The sequence below is a fragment of the Pleurodeles waltl genome, chromosome 2_1, assembly GCF_031143425.1.
Source record: "Pleurodeles waltl isolate 20211129_DDA chromosome 2_1, aPleWal1.hap1.20221129, whole genome shotgun sequence".
Taxonomy (NCBI): domain Eukaryota; kingdom Metazoa; phylum Chordata; class Amphibia; order Caudata; family Salamandridae; genus Pleurodeles; species Pleurodeles waltl.
Window position 1 is genome coordinate 610,743,231 of NC_090438.1, and position 22,156 is coordinate 610,765,386.

Below are 22,156 nucleotides of genomic sequence, written 5' to 3' on the forward strand. Positions count from 1 at the left end.
CTCCCTTGCCCAGGTGGTGGCTACCCCGAGGAGCCCCCCCCTTGCCTGCCTGCATCGCTGAAGAGACCCCTTGGTCTCCCATTGATTTACATTGGAAACCCGACGTGTGTTTGCACACTGCACCCGGCCGCCCCGTGCTGCTGAGGGTGTACTTTCTGTGCTAACTTGTGTCCCCCCCGGTGCCCTACAAAACCCCCCTGGTCTGCCCTCCGAAGACGCGGGTACTTACCTGCTGGCAGACTGGAACCGGGGCACCCCCTTCTCCATTGAAGCCTATGCGTTTTGGGCACCACTTTGAACTCTGCACCTGTCTGGCCCTGAGCTGCTGGTGTGGTAACTTTGGGGTTGCTCTGAACCCCCAACGGTGGGCTACCTTGGACCGAAACTTGAACCCCGTAGGTGGTTTACTTACCTACAAGAACTAACAATTACTTACCTCCCCTAGGAACTGTGAAAATTGCACTGTCTAGTTTTAAAATAGCTATATGTGTTTTATTTGAAAAGTATATATGCTATTGTGATTATTCAAAGTTCCTAAAGTACTTACCTGCAATACCTTTCAATCAAAGTATTACATGTAAAATTTTAACCTGTGGTTCTTAAAATAAACTAAGAAAATATATTTTTCTATACAAAAACCTATTGGCCTGTAATTGTCTCTGAGTGTGTGTTCCTCATTTATTGCCTGTGTTTATGTACAACAAATTCTTAACACTACTCCTTTGATAAGCCTACTGCTCGACCACACTACCACAAAATAGAGCATTAGTATTATTTCTTTTTGCCACTATCTTACCTCTAAGGGCAACCCTTGGACTCTGTGCATACTATTCCTCACTTTGAAATAGTGCATACAGAGCCAACTTCCTACATCTACCCAAAGTGTTCTAGAAATTCAGTGTACTTCTTCCTCGTTGGGTTTTGATGAGACTTTCTAAAACACAGTCGCACTCAGAATCATAGACATATAGGAGGTGTTAAAAAATTTAAATCAATTCTTTAGTATTTAGATTTCCCAAATATTCAAGGATTAATCAGTGTACCCTACGGAGCTGAACAACTACAGACCTATCTCATGCCTTCCTTTTCCAGCCAGGGTCATAGAAAAAACGATCAACGCTCAGCTGACCGAGTTAATTGAAGCCAACCACATTCTCAACCCCTCCCTCAGGAGCAGCCACCGCACCTAAACCACACTCCTAGCAGCCACAGATAACATCAGCACCCAACTGGACCATGGCGAGACAGCTACCCTCATCCTCCTTTACCTCGATGCCGCCTTTGACACCTTCTCCCACAACACCCTGTGCACCAGACTACACGACGCTGGCATTTGTGGCAGTGCCCTGGAGTAGATCTACTCCTCCCTCACCACCAACCCAGAGAATCACGCTCCCACCTCGAAACCAACGGAAACCAGTTGCGGAGTTCCCCAGGGTTCCTTCATTAGCTCCACCATCTTCAACATCTACATGGACCCGCTCTCTGGGATCGTCTGACACGTCTCTTATATGACGACGACGCAGCTCATTCTTTCCCTCACCAACTGCCAAAAAGAACTTCCATAACGGAATGAAGGCTATTGCCCACTGGATGAGTGACAGCTGCCTTAAGCTCAACTCTGACAAGACAGAGATCCTCATCCTGTGGCCCGCCAAGTCAGTGCCGTCTCCTCTACATGCTTCCACTCCCTTTGCCTGCTCCGGAAGATCTTCAAGTGGATCCCCTTTGAGACAAGGATAACAGTAACCCAGGCACTCGTCAACGGCAAGCTCGACTACATCAACGCAACTCAAAGCAAGACTCCAGAGAATTCAGAACACTGAGGCCAGACTGGTCCTTGACACCCCTCACCACAGCCACATCCCCGCCCACCTGAGAGACCTATACTGGCTCCCAGTCAACAGACGTATCGTCTTCAAACTCCTGACTCCTGCTTACAAGGCCCTCCACAGCGTTGGACCTGCCTACCTCAGCTACCGCCTCCTGCCTCTCCTTCTACACCCCCCTCCAGGCAACTCTGTTTGTTGCAACTGGCCCTCGCTACCATCACCAAGATCCGGAAAAACACATCTGGAGGAAGATCCTTCTCCTTCCTCGACGCGCTGACCTGGAACACGATGCCTCTCCACCTCAGGCAGTCATAATCGCTGGCTCAATTTAGGAAGGACCTCAAGACCTGGCTCTTTCACTGACCTGCGTCCCCTGCCAGCGCCTTGAGATCCCATGGGTGATAAGTTGCGCTCTAAAAATGTCACTGATTGATTGATTTGTTTCAAAATATGTACCATTTGAATACTTTTGCGTCATTTTTTTATTTTAAAGTACTTGAAATGGTGTTCTGTACTTCTTGTAGGACAGGTTTTTGAACATGTCTTTTATAGATGCAGCTCTTCTGACAAATATATTTTTGTTTGGTAGATCTGAAAAGCTTGAATGTTTTTTAAACAATATAAAGAGTGTATGAACTTAATGGGCAACTATAAAACAAGACAACTGCCCTAGCAGAAATTGTTTAACTTCTGTATCTATATCTGTATCTTCTTTCAACATAGTATGTATTTCCCTGTAACCAAGTAGAAAAGGTCAGAGGCATTAATATATACTTTCTTTCTATGTACAGATTCTTTGAATACATATACCTCTACCAAGATGCTGTGATGTTCCAAATAGAGCAGGTTACAAAACTGTGCTCAAAACTCGCTTTGACTGAGGAATGGGATCCCTATGACATTCCTGATAATTCAACCTACGAGGATCAGCATTACATTGGAGGACCAGGAGATCAGATAAGTGTTCAAGAATGGTCTGACAGGAAACCGGCAAGAAAGTGTAAGTACTATTTTTTGGTTTGTTCAAACTATAGAACAGACCTGGACATGAAACAATCTAATATCCACTTGTTCTCCTTATTTCACTATTAATTTTATTGGCTAGAGTACAATCCTTAGTTGTGGTTACCTGAATAATGATAAAAAACAAGTCTCATCCTGAACAGTCAGTCACTTTATCCAATAACATCAGGGCATAGGACCAGTAGGGCCCTGCACTCCCTATCCTAACTAAACAGCCAGAGAAAGGCCAGGTTCTTCAGGTGGGCACAAACACAACGGATTGGCACTTTACTCAACTCGGTTAATTTTACAAATACACAGACAAAAAAACTGAGGGTTAATAATCAATCTCCCTCACCCCCAGACAATGATTCAAAGTGAGGTTGCTTCACAAAACCGTGAATCTCTGCTTATAACAATATTCAACTGAACCGGCAACCACACATGAATAGGAAAGATTCAGTTTGTTGTTTTGGGCATCGAAAGTTAGCTATGGCAAAAACTGAATCATCCAGCAACTTTCTTTTTTCCAGTTAACTTTTTTCAGACTTTGGCAGCTGAAAATTAACACTTAGCATCCACCATTGTTCTCCCTTATTGTTAGAAGAAAATGACAAAAAGTACATTTTGTAAAATTAAAAGATTGAATCATTCATTGCCCAAAAAACGTGTTGGATGGACCTTCCCATATAAATCAACAAAACATATTTACTGATCAAAACACTTCAGATTTGAACAATTAAATCTTTCACACCAAACCTCTAAAACAGTAAGTATGTTGAATATTTTCCACATGTGAGAAGTAGAACAGGTAATCTGGCAAAATGAAGGTCTTAATGTCACACTATTATGTTACCTGGATTTATCGAGTGGTACCTTATTATTATTACCCAAAGGATTTCAAGATATTTTGGAAAAAGCACCAAGAAAAAAATATAATCTGAAAAGAAGAAATAGCATAATGGGAAAAGATAGGTTTTAAGATTTTTCTGAAACAAGTTCAGTTCAGCTGAGGTTTCCAGTTCTCTCGCTAGAGTTCAGTAAACCGGGGGCAATCATAGAACTTTCTTTGCCACCTAATCATTCTTTCATAAATTGAGGAACAAGAGAAGTGACTACCACATTTCGACAGATTCTCCAGGGGGCATACCAAGTCAATCATCTTTACAGTGTAATGGATATGCAGACGTTATTTCATGATGCTAATTATATGTGTCTATTAATGTGAATTTATTGCAATTGAAATTAAAAACCTGAGACGTTTAGAAATGTTCAACTAGGCCTCAACTTTATCTTGGAAAAAATGGCTGTGGCTGCCTCATAATAATCACCATGTGTTTCCAGTTTGTCATTTGACACAACAGGCAGCAAAATGTGCAGTTTGTTTTGAAAGAACGGTGGAAGGATGCCTTTTGCTCCAATCCAAGGTTCTTCCTGCTTACACGCTGCACACAGAAATTTGAGTCTTTACATTGTGTTTTTTAATACATTTGTTCAGTTACCTCCATAACATTAGGTCAAAAGGGGTGAATCAGTACTCAGTATTCATGTACATTGTAAGTTTACATGATGTTTTATATTTCTGAATTGTGATTTGCTAAGAAAACGATGCATTTACTCATCATATGCTGACTGTCGCTCTTCGTTGCTTTCTGTGGTGAAAATCATTATAAAAGACTCCTGAATTTGAGAGTGTTCCAGATCTTTTTGGTCTCTACTGGGGATGCTGCCCAAAACTCTGTCGTGTTGCTGCATGTTGTGCGCCCAGGTTATTTTCATGATTTTACTCATTATTATTTTTTTTCAACTGATGTATCCTTTTGTCATCCCAACACAAGTGACATTATGTTACTCAAGCCTACATCTAACCCCAATGATGCTTCAGCTGAATCTTTGAATCATTCTTCATTCCCAGATTCTTTACACTGCACTAGAAGGGGATAATGCCCTTTTTGAGGGTCAGAAATCCATAACTCTTCCACCAAATACCAGTCCCACCATTTTTTTTCCAAATAAAGTTTCAGACAATTTTTCAACATACAGTTTCTAATCTTCTCCTAAGTCTTTTTGTGAAGTCTTTGCCGATGAATTACTGCACTCGAGCTGGAAATTAAGCTGCGTATCATCAGTAGGAAAGGTAAACTTGACTTTAAAGGTGCCGATGAAGGTGGCGTAACTTAATCAACAGTTAAACTAAATAAAAATAAGTTTAAAAAGGGCTTAGCATTCCATGGAGGGAAAGCTTAGCAGTGTAATGGTTAAGACAATTGCGAAGTAGCTTTATTGAGTGAAATAGAAAAAAGTACACAAAATATTAATTTATAAACTTGCCCAATACTGCTCAGTTACAAAGCAAAAACCTCTGGGTTTAATGTGCCATATTTGTTTTCTAGCATTTGCTCTGCATGGAAGTCAATTTATATTTAAACTTGAAAAATGTATGTAATCCATAGATGCCTTTTTAGGGACTTCGGTAGGTGGACTTGACAGACGTATGCCTAAGATGCCCACTGAAGCTTGTTTTTAAGTGTGTTTCATGAACCGAATAGTAAGGCTGAGAGGTTTGTGTTACTTAACGGTTAAACTTGTAAATGTGTCAAAGAAGTAAGGGCCAGATGCAGGAAACGTTTAGCGAGTCGCAAACAGCAAAAATTGCCGTTTGCGACTCGCTAAACGCATTTCCCTATGCAGAAATGCATATTGCGGGTCGGGACCGACTCGCAATATGCATTTCAGAATCGCAAATAGGAAGGGGTGTTCCCTTCCTATTTGCGATTCGGAGTGGAATGCAATACCATTTGCGACCAAGGGTATCGCAGTTACCATCCACTTCAAGTGGATGGTAACCCACTTGCAAATTGGAAGGGGTCCCCATGGGACCCCTTCCACTTTGTGAGTGGGTTACCATCCACTTGAAGTGGATGGTAACTGCGATACCCTTGGTCGCAAATGGTATTGCATTCCACTCCGAATCGCAAATAGGAAGGGGTGTTCCCTTCCTATTTGCGATTCGGAGTGGAATGCAATACCATTTGCGACCAAGGGTATCGCAGTTACCATCCACTTCAAGTGGATGGTAACCCACTCGCAAATTGGAAGGGGTCCCCATGGGACCCCTTCCACTTTGTGAATGGACCCAAAATTATTTTTTCAGGGCAGGTAGTGGTCCAAGGGACCACTACCTGCCCTGAAAAAATACCAAACCTAAAGGTTTCGTTTTTTTTTTTTAAGTGCAGCTCGTTTTCCTTTAAGGAAAACGGGCTACACTTAAAAAAAAACTGCTTTATTGATAAAGCAGTCACGAACATGGAGGTCTGCTGACGACAGCAGGCCTCCATGTTTGCAAGTGCCTAGACTCTGTATGGGGCCGCAATTTGCGACCCACCTCATTAATATTAATGAGGTGGGTCATTGCGACCTCAGAGCGAGTCGCAGACGGTGTCTGAGACACCGTTCTGCATTGGAAATTGCGACTTGCAATTTGCGAGTCGCTCCGACTCGCAAATTGCTAGTCGCAATTTCCAAATTTGCTACATCTGGCCCTAAGTTAGAACTGAGCTGGCAATTATCCGTGTCAGGCTAGTGTCGGAATCTGAAAGAATGGCGTTAATGTGGTAACATATCCAGAAGGCTCATGTGTGCCCATGTTTGCCAGCTTTACCATATTACATTAATTCACATAGATGCATATTTGGGACCACAGTTACGTTCATATTATATGAAACATTCTACTTAGTAAGTATTCATCATCGGTATAGAACATGCAAGTGGAAAAGGAACCATATTTTTCATAATTCCTTTGTACTTTCTGTGATTCTCATCATAGCAATTTCAGAACTGGGTAAAAGATCAGACTTTTCACAGCTGGTTTTCAATTTTATTTTTTACTTTGCCCTCGTGAACATCGGGCTCGTTGTATATGCAGCAACATAACATCCATCAAATATTTTGATTTCTTCTTATGGAAAATAAATGCATTTGTCTGTTCGTTGCTGATTGACCTTCTCAGCTGGACTGTGTACGAGACACCAAAAAAATGATATGCTTTAAGGACCCGTGGGAGCAATACTGACCCTCTTTCCAACAGAATTTTCCATTGGATTCACAGCAGTGACCAGTGAACATCCCCATGGGATGACGTGAATGATTTCAAAGTAAATTAACAGGCTTTGTTGACATTAGCAACAGGCAAATTATGACAGGTTACTTAGAGAAACTTTCTTTCCCAAAGTATTGCAAAATCGTCTTAGATACTGGTGTTTTTTTACATACATTTTCATTGCGCTGTACAAGCAAGTCAGTGTACTTGAACGTGAAATGCTGGCTAAGTTGTACCTGTTTTGCTCATTTTATTATGCAATTTGAGTCTTGCAGCAGCCTAAATATAAAACTACTGTACTATGATATCTGGTGCTACCGATGTAGACAGTGAAACACATCTCAGTAAGTACATTTTTACTTTACTCTGAGATTTATGCAAAGCTAGCAAAATCTTTTGAATCTCACGTGTAAGGTTTAAAATATTTCATCAAAAATGCACCCAATATTTAGTGCAACGTTTTCAAAAGTCTTACACTTTTCTTCGAGGAACCTTCCTTTGTATTCTTCTGTTTATAGACACCCTCTATTAAGAAACTTTTCTCCATGAGATATGGTATACTTCTATAAAAAAATGTTTCATCAGATTGTTTGTCTGGGTACCCTTACTGTACCCACATGGTATGGGGTTGCAGTCGCTCACCACCATTTATGTTACTATCTTTTTTATCATCTCAGTTCTTTTTATTCCCATTTTTAAAAGATATTTTTTGCCAATGTTAACCAGCAAGCATTCCAGCAAGCACTGGACCAATCCTTTCCCAGATTCCATAGACCCTGCATCAGTCAGCAAATGCTTCACTGAGAAGACTGATAAAAATAGACCCAACAGTGTATCCACAGCCCCCTCACTTCCAGCCATCCCCCATTGCCTCACCACCAAGTGACCTTCCTGCAAGCATCCCAGCAAGCACTGGACCAAGCCTCTTCCAGAATCCATAGTCCCTGCATCAGTGGGCAAATGCAAAAAGCCGTCAACCTCTTCTTAACTGAGAAGACAGATAAAAGTAGAGTCAACAATGTATCGACTTCTCCCTCACTTTCAGCCATCCCCCATTGCCTCACCACCTATTGAACTTCCTTTAATATCCAGTCTTGCACATGAATCTCTTGCATATACTGAGCTTTCTAAAAGCAGCTTCATATGAAGATATTGCCTTTCTTTCTTCCAACATCAGATCATCTAAGGGAGAGGCCCTCACACCCCTCCTCCGATTATCAGCTACTCTTTAAGTCAAGGGACATTTGCAGATGTTCCTAAAATAGGTCAGATTCTTCCTCTGCTAAAAAAGAATCTCTAGGCAGACTCATTTGCAGATATTGCCCTTCTTTCTTCCATCATCAAATCATCTCAGGGAGAGGCCCTCACACCCCTTCTCCACATTATCAGCAGCTCTGTAAGTCAATGGACATTTGCAGATGCCCCTAAAATAGGTCAGATTCTTCCTCTACTAAAAAAGAATCTGTAGGCAGACTCATTTGCAGATATTGCCCTTCTTTCTCCCATCATCAAATCATCTCAGGGAGAGGCCCTCACACCCCTTCTCCACATTATCAGCACCTCTGTAAGTCAAGGGACATTTGCAGATGCCCCTAAAATAGGTCAGATTCTTCCTCTACTAAAAAATAATCTCCAGGCAGACTAAATTTACAAATTGCACCCTATTACCTTCCATCAAACGTATATGCAAAATCACTGAGAGAGCAATTACCACCCGCTACTGAAGCACATCAGCAAGACTAATCTTCTACAGGGCTATTAATCAGATTTCAGGCCCCAGTGCAGCACTGCGATAGCCATACTCCAAGTAGTCTACATTGCCCTTCTCAACAACAGGAACAAACCCTGCCCACAGAGCTTACCTGACCTCTCTTCAGAGTTTGTCAAATAACTCATTCTGGTCAGTAGCCTGAAAAAGAGCATGGGATGTTCTGTCACTGTCTTAAAATGGATCACGTCTTACATCACCAGCTGGTACCAACTCCTGCAAATAGGTTCCATAAGATTATGGACAGTCCCAGTCTTCTGCGAGTATCCTAGGGCTCTATCCTCTCTCTATTCATCTTTAACCTCTGCATGTAACCTTCAGATTCGTTTTCACTAACAGAAGTATGAAGATCCATACGTATGCAAATGATAACCACTTGTAACTAAAATGTTTCTCCACTGAGACAGAGATTCAAATCCTGCCTCAAAGTAATCGAATCTTGGCTACCAACAAACGTCTTGAAACTAAACCCCACAAGGGTTTAATTGCTCCTGTTTGCTAACAACACCAAACGGTCTTAGGTTCAAGCACAGCTCTCAGACCTGCCAAGCTTCACCTTCTCCCCGAGCTGACAGACTACGCCAAATCCTTGAGTTTCACCTTCGACACAGACCTCTGCTTTAAACAAGACATTGTCAGGAAGAGCAAGACAGCTTTGCTCCAACTCTCCCTCTTGACGAAATTGAAGCTGTTTGTTATGGAAGAAGACTTCAGAACAATCCTTAGTCCACTACTATCTGGATGGAGACAACGCCCTGAAAAACAATCTCCACCATAGCACCCTTGCACCTCTGAAAAACATACAACACACAGTGGCACAGCTATCCAAGGGCTCGTAGCAATTTGACCAGATAACATCCATACTAGGAGAGACCTACACTGGCTTCCCCTTCAAGCTTGGATCATCTTCAAAGCCAGCTGGATCACCTATAAAGCCTCCATAGCAAGACCCTAGCTTACCTGACAAAAAATAGCTACATCTAAGGGACAATGCCACACCAGGTGCCTGGATATTACTAGATTGGAGACAAAACATTTGAAGAAGGAAGAAACAGAAGGCATACATTCTCTATTCATGTTCCCAAGATCTAAAACAACATACCTATTGACATCGGATCAGCACTGACTTACAATTCAGAAAAAAAGCTCAAGACACAGCTCTTCCAGGGCCACTACCCCAGACCAGACAGTCTATCTCAACCTTCCCGTAATGACTGTATCTTCCCAGGGGTCGTGCTGCCTGTTCATTTTTCATTGGTTGTGGGGTAGCGTTGTGCTGTACAAATACCATCACAGCTTTTGAGGACCTCTAAATCTAATCCCTGTCTCTTCTTTCTTTGTTTCACCAGATGAATTGGATTTTTTTATAACTGATAATCCTGTCCTACTGTGTTCACATCTGGTGTGTGGTGACAGTATTAAAGATATCTGAGATGCCAGCTGTTTTATAGTAAGAGTGCATTATGCAGTCATAAAGAATAGCAGATCTCTTTGTGCTTCGCATTCATGTCCTTTAGTAATAAGTAGATTGGTTTAGGAGGGTTTATGGTTGTTTCCATCAGCGTAGAAGTATGTCCTGTATATTTTTCTAATTGGAAGATGCCATGCTCTGAATGTTCTATGGGCCCTAATGAGGGTAAAGAAGCAAGCTTTAGTCTGACTTAAAACAGATGTTTTATCAGGATCTCCCTACTGATGACTGCCATCTGTGGTAGTGCACAAGTGTATTCGTTCCTGTGACCTTTCTTGAAACTGACCTTGTTAATGTGACGGTCTCAGAGTACTCTCAAGCAGTGTTGTGTGGCTTCATATGTTGTGCAGGTTTGTGGTGCCCAGACACCAGTTTAGTTCTGCATCAATATTTCATGAAGAGCCAGGTATTAATTTCCTCCTGAAACTTGACATGGGTTTTTGGGCTTCATAACTTTGCTGGAAAGGAGTTCCACATTATTTCTGTGTGAACTAAGCATTCTGTTCCACCATTGTGTTTTTTTCTTGTGGAAAGGAATGGTTATGTTGAATGGTAGCCTTGGGATTTTTATATGAGTGTTTTATAGTTTGTTGAAACTGAAGATATTTTCCTTGGACGACTTTGTGAATGATTCAGTGTGCCTAAAATGGAAGACTGAATCTGGATTTTTTTTTTTAGCAATACCCCTATGCACTGGTAGATAGTGTCGGTTCCACGTGTCATCAATGGCATCGTCTGCATTGGAAGAGACATGCGCAGTGCCTGTATAGTCGCCACCCCAGCGCACTGATGTGAATTCAACAACCCTGTCCCTAGAAATCACTCCAGAGCGGGGAGGATGGATGGGTCGGTAAGGAATCTGCAGCTGGATAGTCTTTACCAGATAAGACGTTTTCAGAGGTAAGTAACTTGTTCATCTGATAGAGACTTCAGGCTGCAGACCCTTACCGTAAACAGTACCTCCCTGGAGGTGGTTCTGCAAAACAATTTCACACCAAAAAGCCCTGCAGGATTTACTGGGCAAGGTGCCCATCCTGATGGGCCTAACCATCCCAAACAGGCTTAGAATAATAGAATACATTTTCTTAAATAAAATTTCAAAAATACTATAAGAGGAACCGGAGATATGAAATCTTAAATTTTAAAAAACAATAACATGAAAAACTTTGTGTCAGCTGCAGTCAACTGGTCGTGGTGGACTGGGACATAGGTATTTATTTACAGCTGACAGCAGTGGAGTGCAGGTCGGATACAGGGACCAGGTTCGACCTTGTCAGGACTTACCTTGGACTTCAGTCTCCAAAATGGAAGTCTTCTGTGGAATACAGCAGCAGGCTGTAGCCGAGGAGTGCTCCAAGAGGTCAGTGAGCCACTGGATGCAGTCCCATTGAGGTTGTTGGTGTTTGGCTGGAAAGCACAGAGTGGGCGAAATTGAAATTTCACACCCAAGAAAGGTCCATTGCCGACCCAATACTTTTGACCTCTTCGCCCGGTCAGAATTTCTTTGTTTGCATTTAGTGTTGTTTTTTGGAGCTCAGGTTCTTCTAGCGGGGGGTCTGATACTGTCTCTGCAAGGTCCCACTGCCATAGCAAAAAAGCACCGAACAGGGGAACCCTGAATCATCATCTAGTGGCAACACACCTTAGTCAGATTGGATTGACAGGTTTGTCGCGGTCCTCCAAAAGTGTTTGGAGCCAAAAAGACATTGCTTTTCAGGGGTGGTACGAGAAGTCCAGCCAGACACAGCCAAGGGTTCCATGACCTCAGGAAATGCATTTGGTAGTCAGGGCTTACTCCAGCAGAGCCTCTGGCAGGGTCCAGGTGGGGTCCAGTTGGAACTGGTCAGCTGGGAATCTTCAGGAAGGCCCCCTTTAGCTTCTGGTGACCATATACCTTGCTGAGGAGATGAGCCTTATTACCCTTGCAGGTCACATCTTTGTCCTGGGTGCTAGAGGTAGCAGGTCCAGGCCTTCAGGCAACTAGACCTGTTTGAGCCCTGCTGGCCTCTGCTGGCATGAGTTCCTGATCCCCAAGAGTTGTTTCCAAGGTCCTGGACTCTTGGTGTGGCATCGTTTAAGCTCCTCTTGGAAGAAAAGGGTAAATCCTATAGTTTTGGGCACTTCGCAACTGTCAATGGGCCTGTTTCTGGCAAGATCTTGCTGCCTGTGCCAACCGCCAGTGCGACATTCCTTTGAACCCGACTCTTTGCGGTACAATGACTACCAATGATGACTGGCACCACAATAGCTGCACTTCGCACTACTACATCAAAGGCCCATGGTGACTGCCAACGTGAAGCGCCAACAGTGACTGTCCATGACACTCAACAGGATCTTTGCACTACAACTGTTCGTGACGCTAAGCCTGCTCTTCGCTCTAGAGCGAAGACCGCCCACAATGCTCTCCCTGCTCCTCGCTGCCTCTTCCACAGTGAAAAGGACTCTTCACAACAGACTTTGAGAAGGTAACTTTTTCAGCAGGACTTATCTGGTCCACAATCCATCATGGTTGGCTTGAACGTAGGAATTTCACCCAGTTGCACATGACCAGATAACCATGAGTAGCACTTTGTGCTGTTAGGCACTGTACCTATATGAAATCTTTGATATTGCATATCTCCAGTTCTACTGAAATTATACCTCACTTGTGTGAGTGCCCAAGGCAGAGTCAGCCTAAAAACGTTTTAAGAAACTGCGCCTATCAACAGGCTTTGATATCCCCTCAATCTCTACACATTTTTGGCCCTTCCCTGTCACAAGCACTTGGCCCTCCCACACAAGTGAGGTATCATTTTTATCGGGAGACCGAGGGGAATGCTGGGTGGTAGGAAATTTGTGCCGGCATGCAGATCCCACACAGAAATGTGAGGAAAATATATATATTTTTTAGTTATATTTGAGGTTTGCAGGGGATTATCAGTAAGAACACTCTTGAGGATCCATGCAAGCCACACCTCCCTGGACTCCCCCGGGTGTCTAGCTTAAAAAAATATCTGGGTTTGGTAGGTTTCTCTAGCTGACCCCAGGACAAAAAATGCAGGGCCCCCCTTGCAGAAGCAGTTTGTTTTGTGATAAATAATTTTGATGTGTCCATCTTGTGTTTCGGGCTCTTCCCTGTTGCCGGCACTTGGCCCACCCACTCAAGTGAGGTAGTATTTTTATCAGGAGACGGAGGGGAACGCTGGGTGGTAGGAAATGTCTGGTTTATTTTTGTTTCTGGAAGAATATGGCACAGAAATGCAAGGAAAATGTGTGATTTTAGTCATATTTTGAGATTTGCAGGGCATTGTTGTTAAGAAAACTTGTTAGGCTCCACGAGAGGCACACATCTCTGTACTCCCCTGAGTGTCTAGTTTTCAAACATATCTAGAGTTGGTAGATTTTCCCTAGACAAGAAGCAAGCCCGCTACCAAGTCTCTTTGATGTCCCAAACATTCAACTAGTGGGAAACAAAAAATGCCGTTATGTTTTGTTAAAAAGACCCGTCACCCTCCAACCTAGTTGGTGGCATGTTTCATCATTGGGGTCCCACCCGAGACACCTAGCTTGTCAAGGGTGTGCTTCGACCCCTGATTGCAGCGGAACCGGGTTTTTTCTTGATTAAAATACATACAAGTTGGATTTGGCACAAGGGTGAGTGATGGTTCAGCAGATTACATTTTATTAACAAGAGATTTCACAAAAATAAAATGCTCAGTTAATAACTGATAGATAAAAAAAACGGAACCAGTGACTCACAGCTCGTGAGCTTTAAAGCCACAACAAGGCACCAACTGCCTTACAGTCCATTCACACACCTTTCATACATGACACACACAAGACCATTCATACCACCAGCCATGGGCCCAGCACATTACAACATTCATATCGACAGACAGCGCCATTCAAGGGCCCATCACTTTCATACTCCCACATGCCTGACACAGTAATCACACCAGCTGACAGAGTGTGTGGACTGGCTTTTAGCTAGCAGTCTGTGTAGTGAGCAGCAGCAAGTCACTACTGACACACTGCCAGCCAAGCACCAGCTCACACACACTGCCAGCCAAGCGCCAGCTCACTCCTACCGCCAGCCAAGTGCCAGCCCATGCACACCGCCAGCCAAGTGCCAGCTCACTCACACCGCCAGCCAAGTGCCAGCTCACTCACACTGCCAGCCAAGCACCAGCCCATGCACACCGCCAGCCAAGCACCAGTCCACAAACACCGCCAGCCAAGCGTCAGTCCACGCACACCGCCATCACATGTTTTTATCCCAAAAAAACCCACAAACCAACTGTAAGTAAATACAGAACTGAACTACAAACACAACAGTTCTAACTAAATGCATCATACTAATGGCAACCGTGAAACTGAACAAAAAATATAAAACGATACAGGCCAGGCACCGCCCACGGGTGCACCCAAAAGCTATTTTGTGTGTGACGCATTCTGAAACAGGCGGCCACACACAGCCTAGGTTTAAAAGCACAATCAGGGCAGTGTATATGACTCTCCTTCCACATACCTCTTCACATACATACTCTATACTGCTTACAGGAATTGTTTTTTTTTTGGGTGTGGGAGGAATAAGATCAGGCAAATGGCGATCTTTCAATCTAGCCATATCCGCCACCATTCCAACTCCAGGAACACTTGGCTGTTCCACTGCAACAAGGCTGCTTATCACAGATTCTTGAAACCGATCAAAAGTCTTTGACTCTGGAGAATAATCCTTGAACACAACAAAATTGTTAAAGGATTAAAGGTTGCTAAATGGAAGACATGTATAGCCAACTTCTTATACCAAACGTAAGCCTTACGAACAGCAGTGTAAGGTTCCAACCTCTGATCTTCTCTTATCTACACCACCCATCTGCTTATTGTAGTCTAAATTGCACACAGGTTTGCACATTTCAGCAACCTGACCCGAAACAGTCACAAATGAAGTACTTTCATCATGGAAGGTAGTCAGCTTGTAGACATCACTCCTGTCTGCAAATGTCTCAGCAAGCAGTTCATCACTACACAAGGCACTGCAATGTCCTCTCAAGTTTTTTTCACACATAAGCTCCCTTGGATAACCTTTACGGTTAAACCAGACTGTGCCACAAGCAACAGTATCCCCTTTTAACAATCCCCTGAGGAATTGCACACCAGTGTAGAAGTTAGCTAGGTACAAATGGTGACCTTTGTTAAAAAGTCCTCTACCAAGTTCCCACACAATTTTCTGACTAATTTTACAAAAGTGGACGTTCAACCAGGGGGGTCAATAGGGGAATTCCTACCAGTGTAGACCCGGAAATTATAGACATATCCTGTACTACTCTCAGACAGCATATACATCCTAATTCCATAACATGCCCTTTTGCTAGGAATGTAGTGCCTAGAAACCAAACGGCCAAAGCAAAGACTCATCCTCAGCTATTTCTTCCCCTGGAACATACATTTCTGGAAACGTATCTACAAACTGATCAAGAAAAGGTTGAATCTAAAAAGACGGTCATAATCAGGGTGATATCATGGCAATGCTAAAGCATTATCAAAAAAATGCAGCATCCGCAGCAGATGCAAATACTGATCACAACTCATGGTTGCAGGAAATATCGCTGTTGCCATCAAGGGACGGGTAGACCAATGTGCAGACAGCGAAGGCTTCCTTATCAAGCCCATCAAAAAAGTTAAACCTAAGAACTTCCTCAACTCTTCCAGATTTTTGGGAGTCCACCGGGTAGCTCTAGAGTGGGGGCTAACTCTGGCACTGTCCTCCCTCAGATACTGTTCAGCATACAAAATAGTCTGCTCAACAATCTCATCCAAAAATATAGCGTCCATAAACAACTCAAAGAAATGTATAGGCAAAAAGTTGTCAGCATTCAATCTACATCCTGCGACGGCAGTAAAGGCAGGCAATGCCAGCTGCACCAGGTTTGGGGCAACCCAGAGATCTTCCAATGGGAAGCCTTTCGGTCCCAGGCTGCTGCACTATTGGTACATCAGTGTTCTCCTCTAAAACAGGCATTTCATCCGCACTGAGAGTGGCTTCATCGTCAGATAATTCCTCTCGGACAGAAAATTTGTGCCAGAATCTTGCATTCCTCCTCTGCCACATTTGCAGAGTCAGTCTCATAATCATAGTCAGAGGAAGATTCAAAAAGCAAACCAACACCCTGCTGAGCCGCCAACCTGCAGCTAGCCATGATCCTTCCTAATAAAAGTAACTTTGACAAACACATCAACAACACCCAACACTGTGTAAAATAAGTAACAAAGAAAGTGTGGCTTTATCACATAGACCAATATACTCAAAAACAACTCCAATCACTTGCCTGATAGAGCTTGACTCACCAGCACCTACTCTGCACAGACACAGGAAGCACCACCTGTAGGAAAGTCACTCTTTTTGGCACAGTTACCCCCACTTTGTGCCTGCTGTCAGTATGCTTCGACTGTTTTCACTGGGATCATGCTAACCAGGAACCCAGTGATTGTGCTCTCCCCCCCCCTAAATTTGGTTGCTTAGGACTTTGCACGCACCACAATAGGCATACTGGTGCTCCCATAGAAGTCACTAATAGATGGTACTTAGGTACTTAGGTACCCAGGGCATTGGGGCACCAGGAGTTCCCCATGGGCTGCAGCCTGTATTGTGCCACCTATGGAAGCCCATGCAAAATGTGTCTGCAGGCCTGCCATTGCAGCTTGCGTGAAAAGTTGCATGCACTTTTACTACAGACCACTGCACCAGGTCACTCTAAGTCACCCCTATGGTGGACCCTCCTAGCCCAGAGAGCAGGGTGCAGGTACCTGTGTGTGAGAGCACCCCTGCATGAGCAGAGGTGCCCCTACAAACTCCACCACTGAGCTGGACTTCAAAAGTGTGGGGAAGCCATTTTACCTGTGTACTGGACAGCTACGTAATGGTAACTCTGAACCTGGGCATGTCTAGTATCAAACATGTCAGAATCATACCCCAATACTGTTGCCAGTATTGGTTGTATGATTCCATGCACTCTGGGGGTTCCTTAGAGGACCCTCAGCTTTGCTTCTACCAGTCTTTTGGGATTGTCCGGGCAGCCTGCGCTGCTGCCACCCCTCAGACAGGTTTCTGCCCTCCTGCTGCTTGACCAGAGGAGGGCAGAACAAAGGATTGCTTGGGCAGAGGAGGGCAGAACAAAGGATTCCCTGTGGGAGAGGGAGGCAACACCCTCTCCCTTGGAAATAGGTGTTACATAGATTGGGAGGGGTTGCCTCCCCAAGCCACCGGTATGCTTAGAAGGGCACATTTGGTGCCCTCCTTGCATAAACCAGTTTTCACCTGTTCAGGGTCCCCAGTCCCTGCTCTGGCACGAAACTGGACAAAGGAAAGGTGAGGTACCACTCCCCTGTCCATCACTACCCTAGGGGTGGTGCCCGGAGCTTCTCTAGGTGGCCACTTGATTCTGTCCTCTTGAATCCAAGGTGGGCAGAGGCCCCTGGGAGCATCTGAGTGGCCAGGTCAGGTAGGTGATGTCACAGCCTCCTCCTGATAGGTCGTCACCCTGCTAGGTGACCAAACCCCCTTCCTGGGTTATTCAAGGTCTCCCTCTTGGGTGGGTCCTCAGATTTGACGTGCGAGATTCCAGCAGGACTCCTCTGTATCGTTTACTTCATCTTCTGGCCACCTGGACTGCAACTGGACCCACAAGGAACCGACAATTTGCAACTTCCAACGACGACTGTGCTCTGCAACATGTTTCTCCGGCTCCTTCCAGCAACTGCAACATTTCCCCGGCTGTGCATTCTCTGAGGGTGACGAGTCTTCAACCTGCACAAGAAGCAAGAAAGAATCTCCCTTGGAGTGTAGAAGTCGCATCCCTGCATCCGCAGACACCAACTGCAACGACGACCGGCCGCATGGATCTTCTCTCCTCTGGAGCTGTGTGCCTGGATCCTGCATCACCAGTAGTGGGCTGGAGTGGTCCTACTGGTCCTCTCTACTAGTTGTCCAACTTGGGAGACAGTAAGCCCTTGCCTCTCCTTGCAGGATAGTACCCCTGTGCACCGCGACTCTTGCAGCTCTGAAGGCTTGTTTGTTCCTCCTCCAAGGGATCTTCAGGTTCCCTGTAGCCCGGCCTCCAGCAGTCCCTCCTGCAAAGCACAGTCTCCTGCCTGCTGCTCCAGCGATGTGGGACTCCTCTTGAGGTGTGCTGAGTGGACCTCAATGTGACTCTTGTGCCTGCGGCCAGTGGGTTGCCTGTGGGGGCTGCCTCCTCTTCTTGTGACTCTCCCAGCTGCTGAGGGTCACACCGGACTCCACTCCATGGGTCGAGTCGCCTGGACCTTGCTGGTCCCCTTCAGCCTTGCAAAACCTTCTTCTCAGACTCTTTTATTTGCCAGGGCTTGTTGGTGGTTTTCCAGCACCACTGACAACTGCATCATGACCGCTGATGTGGGACATCACTTGCATCACTTTTGGGACTCCTCTTCAGCTCCCGTGCTGCACTGCTGACCTTCTTCGAACTGGACTTGTTCCCCTTTCTTTGCAGGTCCTCTTCTATCAGGATATTCTTTTAGTCTTGGTTGGGTCTTGCATAATCCTTTTCCAAAGTCCTCCTGTTGGTTTTGCGGAAAGCCAGGTACTTACCTCTGCTCTCCTGGTCGCTGGGGGTCACTCTGGTACTCACCTCCTTGGGTTCCTAGTTCCTCCAGCTCCCCTCTACTGATTCAACTTCCTTGGGAGGGGAACTGCCTTTCACATTCCACTTTTTTAGTATATGGTTCTGCCCTGCCGTAGGGCCCTCACTATTTGCTATTGCTTTTACCTATGCCTATTGTTTCCTGTGCTCTTTTCTGATTGCTACTGTGTATATGATAGTGTGTTTACTTACCTCCAGTTGGGCTATTACCTATTAAGTATTCAAGTATTTGTGTTAGCATAATAAAGTACCTTTGTTTTTGTAGCACTGTGTTGTTCTTTTATGTGTGATAGTGCTGTGTGACTATAGTGGTATTGCATAAGTTTTCATTGTCTCCTAGATAAGTCTAGAAACGCCCAAAACAATGTTCCCCAAAGAGGAGTGACCCTTGCCTAAGGGGACACTTCCCAAACACACACAATATTATCCTAAATAATGGTTTCTGCCCCTCTTGGGTGTAGATGGGCCTAAAATAAAGAGGCCCATCAACCCCTTGGGGTGGGGGGTAGAAACTTCTAAAATACATCTCCCTCAAAACGGAGTGACCCTTGCCGAAAGGGCCGCTCTTCAAACAAAAATAATCGCTGGTGTCCAGTGGTTTCTGCAGATGGGCCTAAAATAAAGAGGCAGATCTGCCCTAAAGGGTGGCAGAAACGGCCTAAATATCTTGCCCCAAAGAGGAGCGCCCTTTGCCAAAGGACCGCTCCCCAAGCATAGTATTTTTATGAGTAAATAATTCCTGGTGTCTAGTGGTTTCTGCCTCCCTTGGGGGCTGATCAGTGTAAAAACTGGCCATTCTGCCCCCAAAGGTGGCAGAAACGGCCAACATACATGCTCCCCAAAGGGGAGCGACCCTTCCCCAAGGGGCTGCTCCCCAACATTAAATAAAGAATAAAAAAAATCCTGGAGACTAGCGGGCAGTCCTGCTGCAAGATCGTGGTGCGATCATGCAACAGGATTGCTCAAAGAGACATCAGACGAAAGGAAAACCCTTTCCTTTCCCTCAGTGCCTCTTTTGAAAAAGGAAAAACCCTCCCAGCGAGAAACGTACCTGTTTCTCTTGGTGGGCTGGAAGCAAATGGCTTCCAGCACGGCAGGGGCAACCTCTAATGGCATCAGCGTGCGTGCTGACATCATCAGAAGCCGCGGGGGAGGGAGTAGCAGCGGAAGCACTCTTGCTAACTTCCCTTCCGGGGGGGGTAAAGGAGGTCGGCCCACGGGGGGTACCACTAGCACTCTCCCATTGAGTGGGTGCTAGGATGGCCAAGAGCCGTCCAACTCCCACGCTCACTGCAGCAAGGGATTAAAAAATACTCATCCACTTTTTTCAATATTTTTTGCTTTTATTTGATTTTTGTTTCATAGATTTGTTTGAAAGGTAGATACTTAGTTCATTCAGAATCTTTAAAAAATTAAGTAATTTAAAAAAAAAACATTTGTATTATGCACATATGTATTTATGTGCATGACATATCTTTTTATATAGTTTAAAGGCAAACACAAAGTCCCGAGCACCCTCCTTGGCTCTATGACGGTGGTATGCAGCGGACTAAAGCAAACCCTATATTCAAGAAATACATTTTCTTTAGAAAACAGTGCTTAAACTTGAAAAGCTGTAAAGGTGCTGTTTTAATCCAACAATGGCAACAGGCCCGAAGCGTTTCGGCACAAGCCTTTCTCACCGGTCAGGGTGCCCAGCACATTTCTTAGTACAAATACTTTGAGTTAATACATTGATATAAACAGATGACAAAACAGAACAAATGACGATGGTTAAACCTTGTCATCTTAGCGTGTCAAAAGCTCATGAAAAGAATAGTTGCATTACTAAATTGCCAAACAATAACGCACCCATAAAACAAAGTGTATTTTCAAGTACATCCAATCCTTTAAAATACTATTTATTAATACATAATAGTATATAGGCACTATCAAGTATAAGTATTAGATTAATAACAAGAAAAGTGTTGTTGCCTAGGTGGGCCCAACTCACCAATCTTTGATAAAATTGTGGTGCAGATAAATCCAAAATTAATAAAAAAAAAGATTCACCCTAAAATTCACCTGACAGTACTCATAACAAATATGTAATTGTGTGAAGGCAAAATTCCTTTGAATTGACTTACCAATATCCAATCAACAATTTTACCATGACACTGAACTCTTGTTGCGGAAGAAGTCAATATGACAAAGCCCCGGTGGACAGGGACTAGCTACCATTGGCATGGACCAGGTAACTAATGTACAGAATTTTATATTACTGTGATAGATTTGCATACTAGGCACATTAATGTGATAGATTTATATGCTAAGACCCCAGGTCACAAATTGCAACGTAATGAAAGGAAAGTAGGCTAGTTTAAAGTAGTCTGGTGTCACAAAAAGACCCACGTCTACAACAATACAAACGTAACTTTAAGAAATTAGCATTAATATAAAATGCTTAATCAGAGAAGAACAGCTCCAAGTTCTGAGGCAGTGTGAATTGCACCCAGGCACATCTGAATTTAGATAATTCAGTATAAAAGTATCAAAATCAATAATATAGTTAGTATCTAGTCTTCACAACTCAAGATCTCTATTACCACCTCTTAATATTGAGACCAGTCCCTTCAAATGGAAATAACTGTAATAAGTCAGAGTTCTGATAATGATTTTTTTTTTTAATGATGAGCCATTGGGTAAGCTGGATAGTCATACTGTTCACTGTGAAGATTGCATTCTCAATTTATCTAACAATGAGATTGCTTTACATTCCAGTTGTCCCAGTGGATTTAGGCCTAAGTCTGTGTTACCTTCTATTTCAATAGACGCCATTGATATATTTGAGAAAAATATCACCAAGGATCTCAAACAGTTGAGATACCAGAAAGTACATTCCAAGAAAAACCTCCTGAACAGTTTTAGGCTCTAAATAAACTCTGAGATATGAGTACATTTACCCACCTCTCCCTCTCACATTTACTACTAAAACAGATACTTTACAAAAAAGATAAGAGGTGGAGGTCGTACGGCCATAGGTTGGTGGACTGAATTCTGTAGTTTATGAATCTGTCCCAGCCAGTTACCAGGTTTTCCAAAAAAGGTTATGGGGCTTAGAATGGCTGTGAGCTTTAACCCCTCGGGTGCCCTGGACGTAACTGTTACCTCCTGGGCAGCCCCTCTCGGGTGCCCAGGACGTAACCGTTATGCTCTCCTACGGGGGCCTGGCACCCACCTCCCCTGGTCAGGGATTGAAGGGGAATCGCTTCCCCTTCCACCCCCGCCCTCCCTGACCCCTCCATGGCGTCTGATGACGTCAACGTGCGATCGCGTGCTGACCTCATC

General features: G+C 44.1%; 1 protein-coding gene across 1 annotated transcript in view; it reads left to right on the forward strand.

Moving 5' to 3' along the window:
* The window catches only part of EPDR1 (ependymin related 1), a 148,842-nt gene that overhangs the window by 59,917 nt on the left and 66,769 nt on the right, over nt 1-22,156 (forward strand). Inside the window, exon 2 of the mRNA XM_069215638.1 lies at nt 2,624-2,832. Within this exon, the coding sequence (XP_069071739.1) occupies nt 2,624-2,832 (209 nt within the window). The remainder of the gene's footprint in view (nt 1-2,623; nt 2,833-22,156) is intronic.